Here is an 18,471-nt window from a genome sequence, read left to right on the forward strand (position 1 = left end):
GGGACACAGACTTAAAAGGAGGAGTAAGTTTGTGCGGGGGAAGGAACAGAAACACAGTTTGAGTGGACCCAGGCCCATCCCTAGGGTATATGCTGCTCTTAGGCAAGCAATATTAAGAACGTCCCTCCCACGCCCCCTCACAAAGAAAAAAAATCTCCCCCTAAGATTTCCACCCCGCCCCCTGCCTAGGTAGGAAGCAGGGGGTTTCCGGGGCTGAACCCCATTAATTTAAGGTCCAGGGAGCCCCTGATTCCTGAGATACTCCTTAGAGGGTGCCGTTATCTCCTGCTCAAGTGTACATGTCCCATCACATGGGCCAATTGGAAGCCGTGACATGATAGACGGCTTCCTATTGGCACATGTGACCAGGGGCATTAAACCTGAGCAGTAGATACCGGCACCCCCTAAGGAGGTAATTATCTCAGGACGCAGGGGTTCTCAGAGCAGAAATTAATATAATTCAGCTCCAGAGACCCCCTGCTTCAATCCTAAATGATGTAAACCCGCAACAGTGCTGCCACTCTCTCCCTCTTGCCGCCCCTAGGCAGTGCCTTACCTGCTTACTACCTAAGGACGAGCTTGATTCTACATACAGTGTACTATAGTTCTCTGTGTCCACAGGTGGAAAATAGGGATTGAGACATGCTGAAAAAAATGACTAACTGTGTATTCTATGTGTTGAAGAAAGAGTAAGGCAAAGATATTACATTAACCAGATTTCAATACCCCAGTATAACCATGCTGATTTTAGTGAGTATTCCCATGTAACAAATATTATTGTATTAAATATGCAAGCCTATCAAGAAGAGTCTTCCTAAAATGAATCTTTTTTTACTGAAAGTGGTACTTTGAAATACCTACTATCATCACACTTCAACCTTTGATTTTATTACTTACTACAATGTAAATTATACATTTAAAATATCAGACCCTCCAATTTTTGTGGGAATAAAATAGATGCCGCTATTGTTCCTCTACTCGTGCTAGGCAGAGGCACGTCCAAGCAATCCCTATAGAAGTCCCATAACCTGTGCGGCTTACTTGACACAACTCAACGCTTTCTGTGAATATCAACGTAGTAAGGCTTATTACGCCTGCTCATAACGCAGAATTTTGCGTTATAATGTAGAATATCACTGATTTTCCATAGTATTCAATGACAGTGACAACGCAGAAAATCACAGAGTATCCCATCATAGTACAGCTAGTGTTACAGGAGCCAAAAACATGGAGTGTACCTGCTAAATATGTACATTTAGATGGTATGAAATATTAGTATTATTTTGCTCATAATGTAGCAAAAACACTTACATTTTTTTAATTGACGATTTCCTAGTGTAAGATTAAAACGCATATCCAATATTTCTCTCTTTAATGCTTGCAAAACTTGACATCTTGCAAATGTGATTTTAACATTTTTCCTGGCCCCTCCCTCAACCGAAACTCCAAACCTTCTTTTGGTTTCAGGCGTAATCCTAGGTTAATTGCAAAGGTTTATGGGTAGTGTATTCTTTATGACATAGCTATAACATTTTTTTGGGTTGCAAAAGAACTTCAACTCCCAGAAATCATTGCGCACTGGTATGTTAACAGGCAGGGCAGGATGGAAACAGCAAGGTGTGTCTGAGTTTGCCTAGTCTTGCTGAACAGGGTAATCATTACCCCCTGCAGTATGATTGCTAGATTAGGTAAACAAAGAGGAGTAAATCACCATGCAAAAGAAATGCCTGAACCTATCTGTCTGAGTTGAAGCTGTTGCTGTGATCCACAAAAAGTGAGTTTTATTAATGGATATTTATCAGATAAACATAGGATCTTTTTCAATTGCAGTTATTCCAGCCAAATGTTTCATTTAATTAGCTACAATGTGTGTGAAAGGAGATTATGTTTCCAGTGCGAGTTGAACTGTACTGTACCTATACTGTGCGTATGCTTGAGCTTCTTGTGACCCATAGAATGGTTAATTGTACAGTAGTTTCTCAAAGTAAGGGATTTTTGCACAACACGTGTGTAATGAGACTGATGTTTTAGATGTAGATATGTTAAACCTTTTGTCATGTCACAAAAAATATGCAAATCTGTTGGTCTTTACACAATAATGCCTTCCACTGGATCAAAATACTGTAATTACAAATATAGGATAAGTATCGGTCATTTATATTTAACATAGGTTGAACTCAGAGATGTTGTCTTTTTTTTATTTGAACCTCATCTATTCATGTACCTGTAAAAAGTGCACACACGTTGCATTTTTCTGACTATCAGAGGTAGGAAATTGAAAGTAATCATGAAAATAAATCTTTAAAACATTCTTGTCATTTTTTAACTATAAACTTGCATACTTCAGCATTTGAATGAGTAATTAAAGGAATAAATACTATACATATGTTTATAATGCGTATATATATATATATATATATATATATATATATATATATATATATATATATTTTTTTTATCTTCAAGCCATTAAGCTAACTGTGACAGTTTTACAATAAGGCTCACTCAATGAGAGGCAGACTCACTCATGATAAGTGGTTTCACTTACTTAGGAGATGTCACATTTGTTGTCAGCAGTCTCCTTACTGAGGAGCAGTCACGTTTGTTGTCAGCGCTCTCCTCACGGAGAGGCACATTTCTTATCAGAATTCCAATTCATATTGCTACTCTCACTCATTGAAACACAGTCACATTTGTTATCAATGGTTCTGTATGTAATGAGTGGAATTGACATACAGTCTAGAAGGGGTTTATTTGTATGCTTTGTGTATTTTAACCATAACACTTTTTGGATGGACAAATATGATTGTCACTGTCACGAGAGACCACTAATACCAGGGATCAATATTGCCAGACAGAACACAAGAGTTTATAAAATTAATTTATTTGAAAAATATATCTACAACTATACAAAACACACAAACATCACACATACCCAACTGGGGGATACCCTACATACGTAGTTGCAGGGACCTAGTTGCAGAGATTTCCCCTGTTCTCTCTTCTTGCCCAGTGCCTACAGGACTATTTTTCAGACTTGAGATCAGCTCTGGAGTGTACACTGCAGTTTTTCTCTGTAACAGCAACACCTCTGTAACTCTCTGTAGGCTCTGTCTCCTAGGGGTCTCCCTCCCCACCTTTTAATACACTTAGAACATAATATTGCAACACTCAGGGTCAGGTGCTGCCTACAAGCTCAGGCCCTGATTGGTGGGTAGAACTGCAACATAACATTTGCAACATAACAAGGATACAGGGAAAGGTAACAGACCAAGTTGCAACAATTCTCCTGCAAACATATTAACCCCTGATTCCTGAGGTGCTGGAACCAAGCAAAGACATGTAACATATAATACAATAACAATGTATTACTGACAGGTAGGGGTAATAACCTTTATTAACAACAACCATATTTACCCTTACCGTCACAGTCATTGTCAGGGCTGCTGACGGGGGACAGTCGGGACAAGTGTCCTGGACCCGGTTGCTGTTGGGGGGGGGAGGGCGGCGGCTGGACAGAGCATTTACTGCAGGGCCCCGGTTCTCCCCAGCGCATCATCGAGCCTCCCTCTCAGGCCAACTCATGTCGGAAGCTCAGCCCAGCTTACTTCTGGCGTGCTGATGTCAGAGAGTCCTGTCACTCTGTGAGGGAGAGGCCTGCAGCTAGGGAGAGCTCGGCGGCAATGAGAGGACCAGGAGTCGGGCTCCCCACTGCCACCAGGCATGGCCAGAGGCCTGACACTATCCCCTATGTAAGTCTGTTTATTTATATGTATTTTCTTTATATGTATTTGTATTTGGGGGTGTTTATATGTAATGGGGATTTTTTTATATATGTATTTGAGGGGGTTTGTATTTGGAAGGTTTTTTATATCTATTTCTATTTGTTTTATATGTTTTTTTATGTAATGGTGGGTTATATGGAATGGGGAGGTTGTTTTTTGTATGTATTTGGGGAATTTGTATATATTTGGGGGGATCTTTTTTTATGTATTTGGGCATGGAAAGTTTTTTGTATGTATTTGGGTGTGCGGTTTTTTGGTATTTATTTTATGCGTGGATTGTGTGAGGAGGGGGGGAGGGAGTGACTGAGGAAAAGAGGGAGTGAGACGCCGGGAAGAGAAATACATATGAGGTGGGGGTCAGGGACTGAGTGAGAGTGGGATAATTGATAGAGGGGGAGAGAGAGGTGAGACGGAGGGGAGAGAAATACATGGGAAGAGATAAATAGAGGTGGCTCGTGAGGTATGAAATGGCGGAGCTCGTAACTGTGCTGATGGGGAGGGGGCGGTTCATAACTCTAGTCCTTGGCCCCAGGAATTCTGTCTGTGGCTCTGGTCAATGTATATTCAGAGCTTCCTGGGTTAAAGAATTTCATTAAATGTGACTTTTGTTATTTATGTGTAGCCAGGTCCCCTGCGGTATTACCTTCTCCCCTGCAATATGCGAGCCGAGTAGCACTAAGGGTTGCGGCCGGTATCGCGTTGTGGTGGTTCTGCCGGTTCGCGGAGCAGGGCGCCGCCATTGTTAGGGGCGTTGCGCATGCGCAAGAAGCAGGAGCACTTCAGGACTACAGGGAGCTCGCGTCTGCGCAGTTTAGGTCCAGAAAGCCCGCGAAGGACTAGCCAATATGGAAGGAGGATCTCTGTTGGCAACCAGAGATATATTTCGCGCGCAGGAATTACGTAGTCAGTCGGCGACTGGAGCGGCAAGGGGTAAGAGGTAGGGTGCTGGAGTCCGTGACTCCGAGCACTAGGCCAGTACTCCCCTAGGCCCCAGACAGCCCTGAGCCACCCTAGCGGAGTGAGATAGTGACCGGCCCTAGGTTAGGGACCTGCCCCTTGACTAGAAGCCAGTGAGGAATCCAGCGGACGCTGCGCTTTCCGCCGAGAGGCTTGGGCCTACGCTTGGGCCCACAGGGATCTTAAGATTATAAGTGCAGAGGCTCCGTGCGGAGTGACTGCAGCCTGTGGACATCAACCGGGTTATCATTAAAGTGCTGACGACGGAAGAAGCGGTGATATTATCCACGCTGGAATTCACCTCACCTTTGGAGGACATCCAGCGATTCGGTTGCGGTGTAGCAGCACCCGTGGCTGGAGCCCGGGCAGGTAACACCACAACCCACGTGCACCAACCAGGCCTATCATTTGACATAGTGGCTGCGCAGTCACACACAAATACATATATACTGGTCTATGAATTGGGAGTGCAAGACGTTGGGTGGGACTCATCGGACTTGAGGGTGGGATTATTGTGTTGGGATGGTAGCGTCCGCCGAGATGCATAAAGTGTGGACACCCACCGTGGTGTCCGTTATAGTTATCCTTTGGGAAACGTTGAGTCGGGTTACCTTTAGAGAGGGACACCTGTTACTACATGTTTGACTTATATGTTCTAGCAGTCAGTAAAGAGGTATTTGTTCTTACACATTTAGTTGTATGTGATTATTGGGTATTGTCCTGCGAGGAACCACTCCCTCTCTGGCGGGAGCTGTCGCAGGTGGAGGCGCTGCATCATTGTATGGTATATGCTAATATTGTTCCCCAGGTTTCCCCGTGGCGGAAGCTCAGCCCTCCTGTGAGCCAACAGGTTATGCACCACATTGAGTAACGATATATGTTTCCTGCACCCACACAGTATAATATGCGATTGGGGGTTGGAAAACCCGTTACATTTGGAGGCGCTGCTGAGAGCTTAGACCTGGGGTGCCCTATTCAATAAACGTTCTAAAATGTCTCCCGTATTCCCGTGCCTGTCGCACTCAGAAGTATATGAGTGGGCTACGAGGCTGGAAGTGCCACCGGCCCACACTCTGGCGGTGTGCGGCGTTCCTATAGACATCCCGTCTATGGCCATCCGAGTAGCTCTGCGCCAACATTCGCATTTTCGGGGTAAAAACGCCCTAGCCTTGGTGGATCAATGTACCGAGACCAAAGGGCACTATTCAGTATTAGTGGACATTGGGCACGATGTAAATGAAGAACAAGGACCATCTAGTGTGTGGTTCGACGGCCCGGCCGAGTCGAGCTGTGCGGTAGTATTCCCCGCGCGGCCCATCAAGTCAGAACCTGACAGCTCTCACACGAACTTAGAGGAGGTGGATATGTGCACCTCGTCTTCTACCCCTGAGAGCTATTGCGAGTCTATAGTAGGCACAGCTGCCGACCACAACCCGCCGCTCAGTATTACACCGGTCCCGACTAGCGGAAGAAATGAGATTCAAATGTTAGCTCAAAGTCTTGCCGAGTTGGGAGGAGCCAGGGCTGACGCATCAATGCAACAACAATATCATAAATTGAAGACCTTTTCAGGCACTAAACCGACACCAACGGGCGAAGAGGCATTCGACGCCTGGATAGAATATACCTCACAGGTGGTGGAGGAGTGGACATGTCCTGAGCTAGTTAAACGACAACGCATAATGGAGTGTCTACGGACCCCCGCTTCCATCACTATACGGCTGGCTAAAGATCAACATGCAGAAATCACTGCTCAGAAAATATTGGAGACACTCGAGCGTGCCTACGGGCGGACCGAGGATGAAGGTCAACTGATGCTGAGGTACCTCAATCTTCGCCAGAAGCCGGGGGAGGATCTGTCTGTCTATCTCCACCGAATTATGACAGTCCTATGGGATATGCGGAAACGAGATCAGATCTAATCCACCCAGGTGGACGAGTATTGTTGGAATCAATTCCAGAAAGGAGCCCTGCCCGACAACCCTATCGCCCTCCTGGTCAAATGCGCCCTGATGCGGAACGAACCCCCTAGCTGGGAAGATCTAGTAGATGAGATCAATAAGCATGAGGCATATGGCCGGTTGCATACTCCCGCCAAAAGTAAGGAGTCCACCCCCAGTGACCCGCCTAAAGCCACTGGGGCTAAAGCCAAGACTCCCGCGACTCCAGAAGAGGAAGTCGCCCCTAAGGGTGCGGTCCCCAAAGCTAGGCCGAGTCGAAATTCCCCACCCCCATACCGTGGCCATCCGGAATCAAGGGACCGCCTTTGCTACACCTGCGGTAAGAAGGGCCATCTCACTCGGGCCTGCCCAGAACGGGAGGAACTCCCCAAAGACAAAACTTCCACTCAACCCGGCCCAGCTCGGACGATGGTTTGACAGGCTCGAGCCAACGAACCTGACGGGGAAACCCCTCAAGGGAACCCTTCAGCCCCGGCCGATACCGAGGCCCAGACGGACCCCTCCCACCGAGGGTCGTACAGCCAAGTAGGCCCTGCAGCAATTGTACCCATCTTAGTAGAAGGGATCTACTCCTCGGCCCTACTGGATACAGGGTCGCAAGTGACCATCATATATCAGCCGTTCTATGAACAGCACCTCCAGCACTGTACCCTATGCACGGCTGAGCACGTGACCGTACGAGGGCTAAGCAATGAAGACTACCCTATCACTGGAATTGTGCAGGTGCAGATGGAAATACTCCAGCTGAACACCGGGAAACAACACCCCCTGCAATTAGCGGCCTTGGTATGCCCAGAACCCCAAGGCCAATGCAAGTACCCGATTATTCTAGGCACTAACGCGGATATAGTACAGGCAGTGTTCCGGCAGTACCTAAAAGAGACTAACGAATTACCCCTAGCCACCGCTCTTCTAGACCCAGTTCTACGAGACGAGTGCCAGCGGATTTATGCCCTGGAACGATATGGGGACTTATACAATCGCCAGGCTGGACTGACGACCATATTACCGGGGGGAGTGCGGCGACTGCCCGTCTGGTGTTGCTACCCGGACCGGGATGGGGCGGATCAGCTGTTATCTCTGGAGAGTACCCCGGAGGAAGAAGTTCAGAGAGGGTATAAGATACTACCCGAGGTGAGGGAATGGACCACTAAGATCCCCCGCCAGACCCACGTGTATGTACAGAATATCTCCCCCTTTGCGATGGAGTTGGATGCCGGACAGAAGTTGGGAAGCATTTATCCGGTCAGCCCTGTCATAGACACACCAGAGGTGAAGGCGGCGGCCGCGGGCGAGCGGTCCGTTGAAATGGATTTCAATTTCGGTGAGTCGACACTATCTACCCAGTGGAAAGAACGACTGGTCGCGCAGCTGACCCAACGACGACATGTGTTCTCCACGAGTGAGATGGATGTGGGGTGTAGCCGCAGTGCCCAACATACTATCCGATTGAGTGATACCACCCCGTTCCGAGAACGGTCGCGCCGCCTCGCCCCACGAGATATAGACGATGTGAGGAATGTTCTCCATGATATGGAAGAGTCTGGGATCTTGATAGAGTCTCGGGGCCCATATGCGTCCCCCATCGTGGTGGTGCGTAAAAATAATGGAGCCGTACGACTGTGTATTGATTATCGGACATTGAACAACCGCACGATACCGGATCAGTACACCCTCCCGCGCATCGAAGAACTACTGAACGCGTTAAATGGAAGTCAGTTGTTCAGTGTGCTCGATCTCCGATCCGGGTACTATCAGGTGCCTATGAGCGCGGAGGATCAAGAAAAAACTGCTTTCGTCTGTCCCTTGGGATTCTATCAATTCACCCGTATGCCCCAAGGTATATGTGGGGTGCCGGCCACGTTCCAGAGGTTGATGGAAAAGACTATCGGGGACATGGTTCCACGGGAATATCTGGTCTACCTGGATGACATTATCGTCTTCGGGAGAACTTTTAGAGGAACACGAAGAGCGGTTATTTAAGGTGATCGACCATCTAGGGATAATTTCAACCCTTCGTTCCCCAGACAAATGCCGTTTTTGCCACACACTTGGTGACCTACGTGGGACACATAGTGTCCGCCAAGGGGATCGCCACTGATCCTGCCAAGGTAGAAGCCGTAGTAAACTGGCCGCGCCCCGAGAACGTCACAGAGTTGCGGTCCTTCCTAGGATTACCGCCGCTTTGTGGAAGGATACTCGAGCAAGGCTAAGCCCCTGAACAACCTATTAAAAATATACCCCTCAGGGACCGGGAAGAAGGCTGTATCGGCTAGCCAACCGTTCGGTGACCAATGGACATCGGAGTGTGAGCAAGCCTTCCTGAAATTAAAGGGATGCCTGACCGAGGCGCCCGTGCTTGCATATGCGGACCCCGAGCAGCCATACGTCCTGCATGTGGATGCCAGTCTAAATGGACTGGGCGCCGTCCTGCACCAGAAGCATCCTGAGGGTCTGCGGCCTGTGGCTTACATCAGTCGCAGCTTGACACCCAGCGAGCAGAGATACCCCGTCCACAAGTTGGAATTCCTGGCTCTCAAGTGGGCTATTACCAAGAAGCTACACGATTACCTGTACGGGGTTGCTTTCGAAGTAAGGACCGATAACAATCCTCTTACTTATGTCAATACCTCAGCCAAACTGGACGCTGCCGGACACCGCCCGGTTTGCCGCCCTGAACAGTTACAACTTCTCCATGAAGTACAAGCCAGGACCCCTGAATGTCAGAGCGGACGCCCTTTCCCGAAGACCCGGGCTAAGTGCTATCCCAGATGACGAGGAATGGGAAGAACTGCCTGGGCCCGCAGTGCGAGCTATGTGTAGCATGGCCGCTATCATCAACGACCAAGTGGCATTCTCAGAATTAAGAGTAGTCGATTCATTGGGATGTCGGTCGCAGGCTGTCCCAGATGCTTACTGTGATCCCAAAGGGATGAATATCACGCCTGATAAAGTACTACGTGGAAGGACCTAGTAGATTACCAAGTGCGAGACCCTATTATTGGTATCATCCGGAGAGCCGTAATAAAGGAGAACCCGGCCCTGCTTAAGTGTGCCCCCAAAAACTTGGGATCATTTCGAAATAGACAATTGCTTACTCTACCGGGTGGTCCAATACCACAACCACCCGGATAGAAGACAACTAGTCCTCCCTAAGAACCTACAATTTCTGGTGCTGAAGGCTCTACATGATGATCATGGACACCTTGGTACCGATAAGACCTTTGGGCTGGTCCGGGATCGTTTTTTTTGGCCTAAAATGCGAGAGGCTGTTGAGCGTCATTGTCGCCGATGCACCCGGTGTGTACAGCGAAAAACCCTGCCGACCCGAGTGGCCCCCATGGGTCTTCTGCAGAGTTCGGGCCCCATGGACCTTGTGTGTATGGACTTCCTGTGTATTGAACCGGATAGCCGGGGGATATGCAATGTGCTGGTTATCACAGACCACTACACGCGTTATGCTCAAGCTTTCCCTACTAAAGACCAAAAAGCCATCACCGTGGCAAAGATATTATGGGAAAAATACTTTGTACATTACGGCTTTCCCAACCACCTCCACTCTGACCAAGGGCGGGACTTCGAGAGTACCTTGATCAGGGAACTGCTACGAATGTTGAACATTGCCAAATCCCGAACGACCCCATATCACCCTGAAGGAGATGCCCTACCAGAGCGGTTTAATCGGACATTGTTAGACATGCTCGGAACCCTACAGAGCGCCCAGAAATCGGAGTGCAGTTGACATGTAGAAACCTTGGTGCATGCGTATAATTGCACCCGACACGAGTCAACCGGGTTCTTCCCGTACTTTCTGATGTTTGGGAGAGAAGCCCGATTACCAGTGGATGTGCGTCTTAGAATCTCCACGGACGGGATTCATAATGCTACTCATTTTAAATATGTGCAACGACTCAAAGACAGCTTGCAACAGGCAGGCAGAGAAATCCACCGCTAAGCTCAATGCTGATAATAAGAGGCGATACGACCATAAGGTCCGATATCGGGAACTTTGGCCAGGAGATGCTGTGTTGCTTCGGAACTTAGGCGTCCCAGGAAAACATAAACTGGCCGACCGTTGGAGGGATGGAGTGTATGAGATAGAATCCCAAATGCCCGGCCTCCCGGTCTATCGTATCAAAGACACTAACGGCCGGGTAAAGGTATGGCACCGCAATCATCTTCTTCCCATTCCCCAAGTGGAAGATGAAGAGATTGAGCCCGATTTACCAGAGCAGGGTCAAGAGACTGTCCATAATGAGACCCCCTCTGACACCACTGGCGACCCATTGGAGGGACCCTCTCAAAGGGACCCCTCTACAGAAAGGGCATCTCCCGGAGGAGCTACGGGTAAGGGGCCCTGTAGGCCAACGCCTACTAAGGTGGCACCAACAGGCCAGCCTTTGGATCCACAGAGCCCGAGCTTTGTTCCTAACAGAGACTATTCAGAGACATTTCTCCCCTTAAGGGAAGAGGCTGAGCCTCAGGACTGTGCTTATTACTCCCCCGAGGGAGTTGCTGAAGAACAGCTCAGACGGACCCAAAGAAACAGGTACCCTCCAACTCAGGTAGCCTATAATCAGATGGGGGCACCCCATTATGAGGCTCAGCAGTGTTCTCGGAGCAAGATCCAATCTGTGATTGTGATGCTCACGGAGTTGTGTAACATTGTGTAGAGTCATGCATGTGCAAGTTATGTCTCCAATGCATTTTTCATTATATAAATGCTGTATATAGTTATGATATTGGTGTCCCAAGCGAGGACGTTGGGGTTTTTACCGGGGGGAGGATGTAGCCACGTCCCCTTCTCCCCTGCAATATGCGAGCCGAGTAGCACTAAGGGTTGCGGCCGGTATCGCGTTGTGGTTGTTCCGCCGGTTCGCGGAGCAGGGCGCCGCCATTGTTAGGGGCGTTGCGCATGCGCAAGAAGCAGGAGCACTTCAGGACTACAGGGAGCTCGCGTCTGCGCAGTTTAGGTCCAGAAAGCCCGCGAAGGACTAGCCAATATGGAAGGAGGATCTCTGTTGGCAACCAGAGATATATTTCGCGTGCAGGAATTACATAGTCAGTCGGCGACTGGAGCGGCAAGGGGTAAGAGGTAGGGTGCTGGAGTCCGTTACTCCGAGCACTAGGCCAGTACTCCCCTAGGCCCCAGACAGCCCTGAGCCACCCTAGCGGAGTGAGATAGTGACCGGCCCTAGGTTAGGGACCTGCCCCTTGACTAGAAGCCAGTGAGGAATCCAGCGGACGCTGCGCTTTCCGCCGAGAGGCTTGGGCCTACGCTTAGGCCCACAGGGATCTTAAGACTATAAGTGCGGAGGCTCCGTGCGGAGTGACTGCAGCCTGTGGACATCAACCGGGTTATCATTAAAGTGCAGACGACGGAAGAAGCAGTGATATTATCCACGCTGGAATTCACCTCACCTTTGGAGGACATCCAGCGATTTCGGTTGCGGTGTAGCAGCACCCGTGGCTGGAGCCCGGGCAGGTAACACCACAACCCACGTGCACCAACCAGGCCTATCAGTTGACTTAGTGGCTGCGCAGTCACACACAAATACATATATACTGGTCTATGAATTGGGAGTGCAAGACGTTGGGTGGGACTCATCGGACTTGAGTGTGGGATTATTGTGTTGGGATGGTAGCGTCCGCCGAGACGCATAAAGTGTGGACACCCACCGTGGTGTCCGTTATAGTTATCCTTTGGGAAACGTTGAGTCGGGTTACCTTTAGAGAGGGACACCTGTTACTACATGTTTGACTTATATGTTCTAGCAGTCAGTAAAGAGGTATTTGTTCTTACACATTTAGTTGTATGTGATTATTGGGTATTGTCCTGCGATGAACCACTCCCCCTCTGGCGGGAGCCGTCGCAGGTGGAGGCGCTGCATCATTGTATGGTATATGCTAATATTGTTCCCCAGGTTTCCCCGTGGCGGAAGCTCAGCCCTCCTGTGAGCCAACAGGTTATGCACCACATTGAGTAACGATATATGTTTCCTGCACCCACACAGTATAATCTGCGATTGGGGGGGGGGGGGGAAACCCGTTACATATGCATACTGTACTTTTGCCCAAGCATATCTCAACAGACGAAACAGTCACTTAGATCTGTACATTAGCTCCCATACATAAAATAATTAATGTTACTTTCTCCAAATAAGTTTTTTTTATTCAATTAAATATGCACATCTCAAATGAGAATCCATGATTCATTGTTAGTGTTTATTGTGTTGTATTTAACATTAACAATATAGTAACACAACAAGCAGAGAATAAATTTCATCCACCGCAAAAGTTCCCAAACTTAACCTTGCACTTTCGAAGCGGCTCGCTACGCTTTGCGAAAGCCATAATGAGCCAATGGAGGTGACATATTTCAGAGTAGATAGGCTAAAAAAATTAAATGTTAATGTAACACCTCTATCCCACCCGGCAACCAGAGATAGGGTGTACATAAACTCTCACAGTCTCTAATCTTACCTGACAGGGTTTAGTTCTGTTCTACTAGAGTGTTAGCTCAGTGGGTTACCTTTGATCTCCGGGTCCTCTCTCTTCATGGGTTTAGGCCAAGGTTGTAGTGGAGTGAAGATGCAAAAATAGAGAAGGGTGCCAGGAACTTTTAAATTGAGTCTTTATTCATCAGTACAGAAATTAGCAGCAGCCATAGAACAGGTTTCACGGCATACATAGCAACGGCAACAGGACAGGTTTTCAATGCAACAACACATCTCACATCTCCCTCCTCCTCCAGACAGGAGTTCCGTGTAGGCAATATACTGTAGAACTAGAATCTCAAGCCTTTCATTGCACGTGAGGTCTGAATTCACCACTTCCCACGCAAGAGTAGCTTCTCTTGGTCACCAAGTTCAAGGACCCTACACTAAGGAAACTCATCCCTGTCTGGGAAAAAAGTGAAGGGAAGCTGTCCTTTAGGGCATAGGCTGCTTTTGGTGCATTCCCTGGAGTCCCTCTAGATGGATGGCATCTCCTGATACAGGGAACTCCTTTTGGGGTCCCTCTCCCACTGGAACTATATCTTAGACTCTGGAACAGAAGAGTCCAAAAAGGTGGATCCCATCTTTTTTTATATCAAAAGGATGAACCAATTATGTCTCCCCAGAAACTGGACAGAGCAAACATAGCACATGTCAATCATAGACGTGTGACCTTTCCAGCATCACCAGAGTGAACATGTGCCTGGAAGTGCCACATTGTAACCAAGTATGGAGACTGACTCAGATATACCGCCTTGTGCTAGCTGTTAACTCTGGCACTGCCAGCAGCTGCAAGCTGACATTTAGCAAGGCTGCTACATTAAAATTCCCCAGCTTTATAGACCACATACCATTGTTAGATATCGGCACTTAAAAGGAAATGGCCACAAACAAAACAAAATTATTAAAGATTCTATTTAAGAACAAAATACAGTTATATAAAGCCTAGCAGCAGCATATTAAATATACATGTAGCCCTGTTCCCCCCATCTCTGGGAGATTCTACCTGCTGCAACATGGGTGGTGTATGTATGGTACTGAGCATACCTGTGAGGTCAGGAGAAACTGAGTTGCCGTGATGATATGGGGTAGCAGGACAGGCTTAGGGTCTCTTACTTGAGCTTCGTTTCATGATACAGCTCCTCTAGCTGTGATGGGATCCTAGGATGTAGGATATCAGCTCCCACCACTGCATTCATTACCCCTCCTGCCCAAGAACTGACACCCAGGCAAAGGTATGGTGAACATACAGCTTTATTATTCATCCTGCAGCAGCTCCTTCTTACAGCATAGCATACTGTCCACGGTTCCAGGAACTCTGGATGGCGCTCGGCTCAGTCTTGGTGGTCTCTAGAAAATGTTGTAAGGAGGCGGTCACTGCTGCCGCCGGGAAAATGAAGTTTACTCACGCTTAGAAATAATTGGTAGGTTTATTCGTGCATGTATACAAAATCATTGGTGGTCTCTAGGCCAGCCGCCTAGAGTGATCATGCTTTCCCCACAATGGGGATAACTGACAGCACCTTCCTTGCTCCTTGAGGAGCAGAGGAAAAGACTCTATATTTTAGCTACTCCCCTAGAAAACTCTGGAAGGGGCGGGCTCATGGACTATACCCACCTCCAAAGGGCTGTACACAGGCCATGAGTCACCACCAAACTTCCTTCACTTTAAAGGGAAGCAGAAGGGGGGTCACTGGCCCATAAATTAGCCTGCTACTGCCTGGAACTTAACAGGACTTACATAGCAGATACACTATGTGGGGAAAGACAGGTACTATGGAACATACCATGTTACATACAAATCAGTCATTTATCTGATGACTGATCATCTCAAGGTATGTCAGACATCACTTCCAGGTGACGTCAGCTCATCGGAGGCGTGGGCTTTGGAGGTCAGAGTGCTTAGAGAGACTGCAGCCGTGGGCAGCACAGCGCTATAACATAGAGTAACATGTAATATTATATACTATTTATATATAGAGCAACTAAGCAGAAAACAGAGTAGAGGCTCTGCTATTACTCGTGTGCCACATCTTTCAGCTTTTATAGTGGGCACTTTGGGCTATATTTTTTTGTGTCATATAAATTATTACCCAACCAAATGGAAACAACCTGGTAGGGTTGCCAGGTGGCTTGTCCAAAAATATTCACACAATACTGAAAAATGTGGTGCGCTCGAAAACTTGGTGGGGAAGTATGTTATTTATAAATTCTCAGACCATTACGTAACTTTTCCTAAATGTCACTCCACATATGCACCAATTTTATACTATTTAATATTTTATTTCGTAAAAAATTCTGGGAGATGTTTGGGGATTGAGCGCCCTCCCAGCATTTTTTTACGAAATAGAATATGAAATGCAAATTGGTGCATACGTGGAGTGAAATTTAGAAGAAAATTACATAACGTTCAGATTAATTTTATAAATAACATATCATACATGGCGAGCTATACATATCTTAAAGCTCCTCTCCCACTACTTCAAAGATTGTTGTAACCCCCTCATCCTCTAATCCTCCTTCATCCTCCTCTCACACCACCACCCCCTCCTTCGTTACCACCTCCCCTCCCTCTCCTTATATCTTACATGTGGAGGTTCTCCTGGCAGACAGGGACACAGTGGAGCTCTTCTCTCTTCTCCCATATGCAAAACTGGAATGAAACTACATTTACCAGCAAGCAATCGAGGGAGCTGGGAATGCTCCTTAATGATTTTGAGCCCTCGCATTTGGTTAGTCTTCTCCTTGGCCAGGAAAGGAGGGGGTGACGTTGCCCATTGCCTGTTGCCCTGGTTACAAGATGCTACAGCCTGCAGGAGACTCACGCTGCCGCTTCTGAATCAGAGGTAAAAGCGGGGACCCTGCACCCAGCCACCCTTCGCACTTGCGCTGCTCGCACATCCAGAGAGGGAAAATACCTCTCATTTTTGACCGGACAGATCGACAAAATACCGGTCTGTCCTGTTCAAAACCAGACACGTAGCAACCCTGGGGAGGGGTTCCTAATAAAAGGAACCTACCAACTATTTTGGGGGAAGACTTCATTCAGTGACACTAGGCATTAGCCTCACTAATTTATCCTCTGTGTAGCTCCACTGTATCACCCCTGTTATTAGCAGTGTGTCACGCTGTGCTCACCACAAACTAGGTGGAACCACGGTGCTGAGGTGGGAATGGATATTACGCCACCCACAGCCACGAGGGCATGTCTTGAGTGTAGATTGGTCTGGATATCCGGGCCGGGGTAGGAGAGGTACGGATAATAGAAGGTACTGTTAGCCGTGTCCGGGGTTAGAAAGGGGGACGTAGTCATATTACCATAAGCCAAGGTCAGGTGCGCAGAGAGCGGAGTGGTCGTATTGCCATAGCCAAGGTCGGGTGCGGAGAGAGCAGAGAGGTCAATGCCGTAGCCAAGGCCGGGTGCCAGAGGTTCAGAGTAGTCGAGGAGGAAGCCGGGTCAGTGCACAGGATCAGGACTGCAAAATAAGACAGGATTAGAGAGGCAGAGAGTAATGAGAACAGCAACAGGTTCTATGCTCAGTCAAAGTGCCAGTGGCACAACACTGAGGAAGGTCCCGTTTTGGGACCGAAATGTTGGTATTTTGTGCCCTGTTGCCAATACAATTGTTTCACCTGCTTATGCCTGAGTGCTGTCGCCCGATTTCATGTCTCACAGTTCCGTACTTTTAGTGTAATTAAGTGTGGTTATTAATTTACCAGGCAGCACGGTACGCCTACACGCCTATCTCCATGTTTAATTGATTTTACTTTTCTTCTGTTTGTATCGTTATTTTAAATTCTCAAAAATATAATGTTTTTAATGTATTAATAAAGATTAATTTTACACAGTTTAGGGTGTCATAGTGCAGCAAAAAGGGATTCTACCTTTCCTTAGTCAAACCACATCTATCTGATCCGATTGCAGCCCCATGGCACCCATTTTAATTAGCAACTCCTCTGAAGGCTTCTAATGGAAGAAGTCTTGCTCCGCCTCTCTGAAGGCTACTTAGACTGTAAGGCCTGTTGCCACTCACCTAAGCTCTCTGTATTTTCAAGGGTAGCTTTCTTGAGCCACAGAGGCTTTTTAGTGGAAGAGGGCAGAGCCACTACTTCAGACATGGAGGTCTTCGATAGAGGGGGGGGAGATGAGGGGTTGACCATGGAGACCGTCTGAGACCTTTTTCTCCATTTACAGGAACTATTTTATTAAACATTTTTCAACTAGCATAGAACTTTTCTCATCCAGCATTAAAAATAGCGCCAAACACACAAACTATGGTAATAATAAAAAAAATCTTATACCAGTAATAATTCACTCTGTATTACGTTACCTGGCCATTAATGATCAGGGTGGGCTTAACTCTTCCACCCAGGGCATTAATTGGTAGGTAATGCCCTGTTCTGAGGAGATTATTACTACTGTATACTTAATAAATACCTATTTTTTCCAATAAGTATTGTGATTGATTTAAAAAAAAATTAGTTTGAAACATGCTATGACTTTGATTTTTGCTTTACTTCCTTTTATGTGATGTCACTGTGTGCTGATCAGGATCTTACACAGGGACCACACCTACAGTATAAATGAAACATTTGACTCACATTCATACCCATTCAGAATGTCCACTGAAAGGGAACCAAAGGTAGCAATTGTTTTCTTTAAACACAATTATTGTTCTGGAACAGGATTGTTTATTTTCTGTGTACCTTTGCAGCTCTCGGGCTACCAGCTCTCCCTAGTTAGTTACATGTTTTTCCTGCTCTGAAACCACCAGTGCCTGTGTATATTTCAACATTATTGTTACAAATAATCCCCTTTACACAGCCACTAGTCCATTGCCCTGGCACCCTCCCAATGCTCACAGGATTTAGCCCTCTCCCCCTGCACTTCTCTGGTATTGTTATGCCCCTTAGCTTGTTCCTGTCTGGAAGGAAAGTGTGCTCTCTCTTTTCAACAAGCAGCCAAAGTGAGTAGACACATCTTCCACTGCTCCCTCAGAAAGGAAATCCTTTTTGCCTTCCCCTTAGAGAAGCACTTCCACATAGCAGAACACCTTCCTCTCATAAGGTTAATCTCCTGACAAGAGAAATTTGCTATCACAATTCACATACAAGAACTTTTATACTTCTGTTAACTCCCCTCAATAAAGTTGAAGAAAATAGAAGGATTTTTTGTGCTTTTAAAAGGGGACGAGTTAAGCTACTGTACATGGACTTACTCACATGCTACAAGTGAGCTTGGGTCCAGAATAATTATGTTTGTTTGTTGTA

General features: G+C 47.2%; 2 protein-coding genes across 4 annotated transcripts in view; both read left to right on the forward strand.

Annotated features, from left to right (window-relative positions):
* Nucleotides 1-1,592: 1,592 nt before the first annotated feature.
* The window catches only part of MACC1 (MET transcriptional regulator MACC1), a 58,956-nt gene continuing 42,077 nt past the window's right edge, over nucleotides 1,593-18,471 (forward strand). For all 3 annotated transcript variants that reach the window (XM_075587180.1, XM_075587178.1, XM_075587179.1), the window contains exon 1: nucleotides 1,593-1,774. The gene's annotated coding sequence lies outside the window, so the exon portion shown is untranslated. The remainder of the gene's footprint in view (nucleotides 1,775-18,471) is intronic.
* Nucleotides 5,735-6,664, forward strand: LOC142488260 (modulator of apoptosis 1-like). The gene has a single exon (XM_075588632.1). The coding sequence runs from the start codon at nucleotides 5,735-5,737 to the stop codon at nucleotides 6,662-6,664; it is 930 nt and encodes a 309-aa protein (XP_075444747.1).

This window comes from Ascaphus truei, chromosome 2 (genome assembly GCF_040206685.1).
Source record: "Ascaphus truei isolate aAscTru1 chromosome 2, aAscTru1.hap1, whole genome shotgun sequence".
NCBI lineage: Eukaryota > Metazoa > Chordata > Amphibia > Anura > Ascaphidae > Ascaphus > Ascaphus truei.